The sequence below is a fragment of the Mya arenaria genome, chromosome 15 (genome assembly GCF_026914265.1).
Source record: "Mya arenaria isolate MELC-2E11 chromosome 15, ASM2691426v1".
In the NCBI taxonomy this organism is placed as follows: Eukaryota; Metazoa; Mollusca; class Bivalvia; order Myida; family Myidae; genus Mya; species Mya arenaria.
Window position 1 is genome coordinate 51,743,565 of NC_069136.1, and position 6,015 is coordinate 51,749,579.

The window sequence follows — 6,015 nt, forward strand, 5'->3', positions numbered from 1 at the left end:
GATGATGCCATTTTTTGATGTTCTGCGTACCGCTCACCACACTCCTTAGTTCAGAAGATTCTTAGAAAAAAAACATTGCCTACTGCGTAGAAAGGTGTGGGGATTAGGGTGGGGCGTTTCCCACCCCAAACCTTTCTCTTAACACATTTTAGAAAAGTATTTAAGTATTGTTTTACCTTTATTTTACAACGTATGTGAAGAAACTATATTCTTCTATTAAATCCGGCTTAGTGACCATCAAAGTCACAGACTTAACCGAACGAAATATTTCATTTCGTTTCAGGTTACGCAAGCCAAACTTCTCTTACAAAATTTACTACCGGAGAATTCTTTGACTGGATGAAAGATCGCATACGTCGTCTGCACCCGGCATTCGACAAAGATTACGTCATCGATGACATCACTTATACAACAACAGAACGTTTGTTCCAGATGGTATTCGACCAGACCAAGTTCTTTATTTTGGAGCTGGGGATAGGAGGTTCATCGTAATCTTTCATCATTTCTTTCAATTAGATTTCGGAAGCATTATGTCCGAAACCATGTATTTTGAGCACTATTCCAGGTACTGGCTTACATCATTTTTAATGTGACTTTAAATTTCAATTTATTTCCCGAGTTTTCAACGATGAACTAAAGATGCCTATCCACGTTTAACGAAGTTGCCAATACTATTGTAGAACATTGGCACAAAAACTGAAAGTGAAAGCGCAATATTAAAGAACTATGTGCTTCTAAACACAGTTTATACGTGTTTTGTTCAATTTTTTAATGATCAACATATTTTCGAAATAAGCATATGTCAACACTGTTGGAGTACAACATATTCAAATTATTAGTAAAATGATTACGTGGTTGGTGGCAAAAAACTAGAACATTGTTATCGACTAAATATTGTAAGCTTTATCACATAGTCTGTTCAGGTACATTAACTTCAAATTAATCAGTTTAATTTATCGCTCTAACTCCCTTGAAATGAATATGGTTGATTTTTATCACGCCATAAACTTTAATCAATAGATTGCGAATTGCATCCTATTCAAAGCATGTCACTATCGTAATGGTACTTTACACGCTCTGTAAAATTAAATATCTCGCCATCAAAATGATCAAAGCTAATATTTGAGCATATATCAATATTTGATGCAGCCGGCACTTTATTTCGTAAAAAAACAACCGTAAAAGTGCATTTAACCGACCATAACAGAATCCCTATAAATTTCAGATGTCGCCATCATGATGAACGACGTGTACGACACCATATACCGGAACTTCGAACGACCTCACATGGAGGACTTCTCAACCGAAAATGACGAAAACCTAGAAGAGTACATTAAGAACATTTTCAAGGTGGACTTTTATTGTCCTGACCTAACCATGGTCAAGATGGTTCACGCCCGTGCAATGGAGAGATTCAGATACCAGTAGGTGCTTCATTTTGCCATTTCGCAATATTCTGAATTTTAACCATTGTCCCGCGCAATTAAGGGAAACAAATGCCGTTTCTTTTGCATTGTCTGGTACCCTGCTTACTTATATTTCATACAGTGTAAGGGGAATGAACTTTGTAATTTGGATGATTAAGAAGGGCTGAGCGATCAAAGATTTTACCTATTAAATAATAAGTGTCTTGAATTGTTACGTGTTCACCGTAGACGGGGAACCTCATTATATGACGTCATTCATACTGTTTAATTTTTAAACTAATCTCTACAATAGTGTTACTTATAGAAGGCTAAAAGCTATTAAATTGGCTCGATTTGTAGGTTATAATCAAGTTCGAACATTATAATCGCCATATTAAATAAACTTGCCGGTTATCAAAGACAGCCATGATGTTTGTCATATCTTTCGTTACAAAGTTCCGTATCGTGTGTAACACTTGTCAACTGCTGTTCTATATATTGAAGGTTCAAGGACATGATTAACGCAGCATCTACTGATGTGTTCTATATATTGTAGGTTCGAGGACATGACTAACGCTACATCTACTGCTGTGTTCTATATATTGTAGGTTCGAAGACATGACTTACGCTACATCTACTGCTGTGTTCCGTATATTGTAGGTTCGAGGACATGACTAATCATCTTCTACTGCTATGTTCTATATATTGTAGGTTCGAGGACCTGACTAACGCTACATCTACAACTGTGTTCTATATATTGTAGGTTCGAGGACATGACTAACGGTACATCTACTGCTGTGTTCTATATATTGTAGGTTCGAGGACATGACTAACGCTACATCTACTGCTGTGTTCTATATATTGTAGGTTCGAGCACATGGCTAACGGTACATTTACTGCTGTGTTCTATATATTGTAGGTTCGAGGAGATGACTAACGCTACATCTACTGCTGTGTTCTATATATTGTAGGTTCGAGGACATGACTAACGCTACATCTACTGCTGTGTTCTATATATTGTAGGTTCGAGGACAAGACTAACGCTACATCTACTGCTGTGTTCTATATATTGTAGGTTGGAGGACATGACTAACGCTACAAGTACTGCTGTGTTCTATATATTGTAGGTTGGAGGACATGACTAACACTACATCTACTGCTGTGTTCTATATATTGTAGGTTCGAGGACATGACTAACGCTACATCTACTGCTGTGTTCTATATAATGTAGGTTCGAGGACATGACTAACGCTACTTCTACTGTTGTATCTTATATATTGTAGGTTCGAAGACATGACTAACGCTACATCTACTGCTGTGTTCTATATATTGTAGGTTCGAGGACATGACTAACGCTACATCTACTGCTGTGTTCTATATAGTGTAGGTTCGAGGACATGACTAACGCTACATCTACTGCTGTGTTCTATATATTGTAGGTTCGAGGACATGACTAACGCAACAATGTGTTCGTACATGAAACAGAACATGGGCAAGGACATCATGCAATACATCGTGAACAACTATTACGGTTACTACAGAAAGAGGGGCATTGAGCAGGACTTTGAGAATGTAAACATGGACATGACGGTAGGGACTGATTTCTAACTCGACGCATTGTCTTAACATTGATATTGTGGTTGTTCGAAAACTTAAGGATTAACCCAAATTGTTACATGCAGCCACAGACGACAGGCAAATAATTATTAAGGTCCATAACTAATTTATTACAGTAGCTAGAGAAAGTACACTTGTTCGACTGCGAAACACATATGAGTGTTTGCATGCTGTCCGCGCAGCACTTGCTTAAGAGGTGCTGCGAAGGGACTAAATGATCGTAAAATCAAGATTGTTAAAATTGCAATATTGTTCATGATTTAATCACGCGTATTCTATATCTTTTATGCTGGCATTTTGCATGCTGAAACTAAATGACAATTCTTATTTCATGCAAGATTTTTTAAAACAAACCACAAATGATTGTCCAGACTTTGTGTATATACTGCCTTTCGCGAAACAGTATATATTATAAAGGTGATTGTTCACTTCCAGACTTCAAAAGTACAGCTTTTCAGTCTGTTTTCCATTACAATTGGCCTTTTATTCTTACCTCCCCAGGCGTTCGACGAGATATGTGGACGTGTACGTATGATGGTGGACGGAATGTTGGTTAACTTTATGGACATCGAGAAACTGTTCGATGGTTCCACGCCCAGGGAAGAGGTCAGACAGAAGTTTGAACCAGTTGTTGGTAAGTGCCAAAACCAGAACAATATATACATTTTTGTTCAGTATTACAAATATGTGTGAAAAAAAATCTGCTCTCCATCATTTTAGCTCGACTATTTGAAGAATAAGGCGGCTTTACTACTCGCCTCTGCGTTAGCATATTCAGTCACAACTCAATACTTTTCATTTAATTCACTAAATACTTCCACAGTCAACCTAACCTATGGTATCGAATAATATAAGTTAGGTTTGACATATGGTGACCAAACTTGGGTTATATAAAGAGTTTATTCAGACCTTTTTATGGAATTACGTTAGTGGCCCTTATGGTCAAGGCCAATGTCAATGTCACTGAAAGTATATATATGGTTGGTACTGAATAATTTAAGTTCCGGTCGACATATTGCAATTAAACTTGGTTTAAAGGAAGATACCGTTCATGGGATTGTTTGTGTCCGAGAGTTATTGTCAAGGTCAAGGTCAAGGTAACTGTGACTAGTAATAGAACAATTGCTAGTACTGAATAACTTGTGTGAAGGTTGACATATTGCAACCAAACTTGGTATATTGGAAGAGTTCATGGACACCTTTCTTGGGATTGCGTTTGGGACTCCAAGGGTCAAGGTCAGTTTTACTAAAATAGATAATCGCTTGGTACTGAATAACTGTAATTAGGGTCGACATATTGTGCCAAATTTGGTATGTAGGAAGAGTTAATTCAGCTCTTCCATGGAAATGCATTTGGGCCTCCTAGTGGCAAGGTCACTTTTTCTAAGGATAGAAAAAACCCCAGTTAATACTGAATCTCACAACGAAGGCTGAATGTTTTAGGGCAATCACTGAAAACCTGGTTTCTTCGCATTGCAGCGTTTCTTGTTTAATGTTTTAGTTTGTCTTTTTTTGACAGGCACATATTACATTATGATTAATTCAATTCTAAGACCAAGCGGCGTATAGTCGAGCGCACTGTCCTACGACAGCATTTGATTTATATTACGTTTGCAATCACTCAAATCGTTTAGGATTCTCACATGTAACTTTTTCAGTATTACTAATCTCATGCACATATGTATAAGTAATTTAATAACACCTACACTATTGATATAGCAGTATGCTCCTTTGCCAACACACCTTTGCAACTGCTTCCGGTCCGGTCCTATTGCATTATGAAATTGGCGTATGTTAAGCGTTGCTTTTAACAAATACTCATTTTTGTTAAAGAAATAAAAGTATATAAATTTTTTGCATGATTGATATATGAAGTTAATACATTTCAGGAAATGAGAAGTGGTGGCGAATGGATCAAGCAATGCGTATCCTGGAGGGAGATTGGCAATCACCTGACATGTCTCTTATCATGAAATAGACGGTAGGTCCGGATATAAGTGACGTCATCAACAAAAATAAGAATTGTGCTAGAAAAAAAATAGATTATTTTATTATTTATTCAATTGGTGTGAATAAATAAAAACATGACTAAATTTATGAAAAAAAATCTTATTATATTTTATCCGGTTACCTTACGGTATGACCTTATGGCCGTTTCAACACATTCTAATACTCATTGAAAACGTATTCTTAATAAATGCGTATTTATTCATCATTTTCTAAGTAAACTAATTTGTCTGAATGTATTGTGTATGTGTTGTTGTCTTTACTGCATTTCAAACGCCTTTTTTGCCTGTTAAAACTATAAAAAGTTTCAAATAAGTCGACATATCCAAGAATAAATGAAATATCATTGGAATTAATTCAATTGATATCCATCCATAATATTGTATGCGCAGTAATACAGGCAAATAAGTAGACCTCGTCAGTCATCTGCTCACCAACTATTTCTTCAAACGTTAATTAATGAAACATAGCTCTAATTCTCATAAATGGAAAATAGATCTTATTCTGACAAGATTGAACTGAACTGAGAGCTACAACAAATCCATACATTAGTTATTAAATGTACTCTTTTTGTTTTTCAGATGGATCGCCAGTGACGTGATTTTTTTTTCTGTATTTGTTGATTTTAATCGTTTTCATTTGTATGAATTCGTCTTTCATGCTTTTTGTTGTTGATTAAACGTTTTGAATATATACAATGTTTTTCTAATTTCAATATTCCACAACATAGTATTGTGATATACCTTATACATTGGGAACAAAAGATAAGCTCTAATACATCAGATAGTCACGCGTCTTATGGAATAAATCGTCTTGTCAAGGTAAAGGTCAACATGCGTCTTCGAATATATCAGTTTGTCAAGTTCACCACGCGTATTTTGGAATACAAAGGCTTGTCAAGGTCAACATGTGTCTCATTTACTTAAGGTGATCAAGGTCAACATTTATCTTGTTACATCATCTTAATACATCAACTTGTCAAGGT

The 6,015-nt window shown here is 36.1% G+C and overlaps 1 protein-coding gene across 1 annotated transcript; it reads left to right on the forward strand.

The window, feature by feature from the left end:
- Positions 1 to 1,277: 1,277 nt before the first annotated feature.
- LOC128219902 (uncharacterized) lies at positions 1,278 to 5,723 on the forward strand. Its single transcript, XM_052928056.1, has 5 exons — positions 1,278 to 1,424; positions 2,846 to 2,996; positions 3,525 to 3,657; positions 4,913 to 5,004; positions 5,612 to 5,723. Exons 1-4 carry the CDS (start codon positions 1,288 to 1,290, stop codon positions 4,999 to 5,001), a joined length of 510 nt encoding a protein of 169 aa, XP_052784016.1. The 5' UTR covers positions 1,278 to 1,287; the 3' UTR covers positions 5,002 to 5,004; positions 5,612 to 5,723.
- The last annotated feature ends 292 nt before the right edge of the window (positions 5,724 to 6,015 follow it).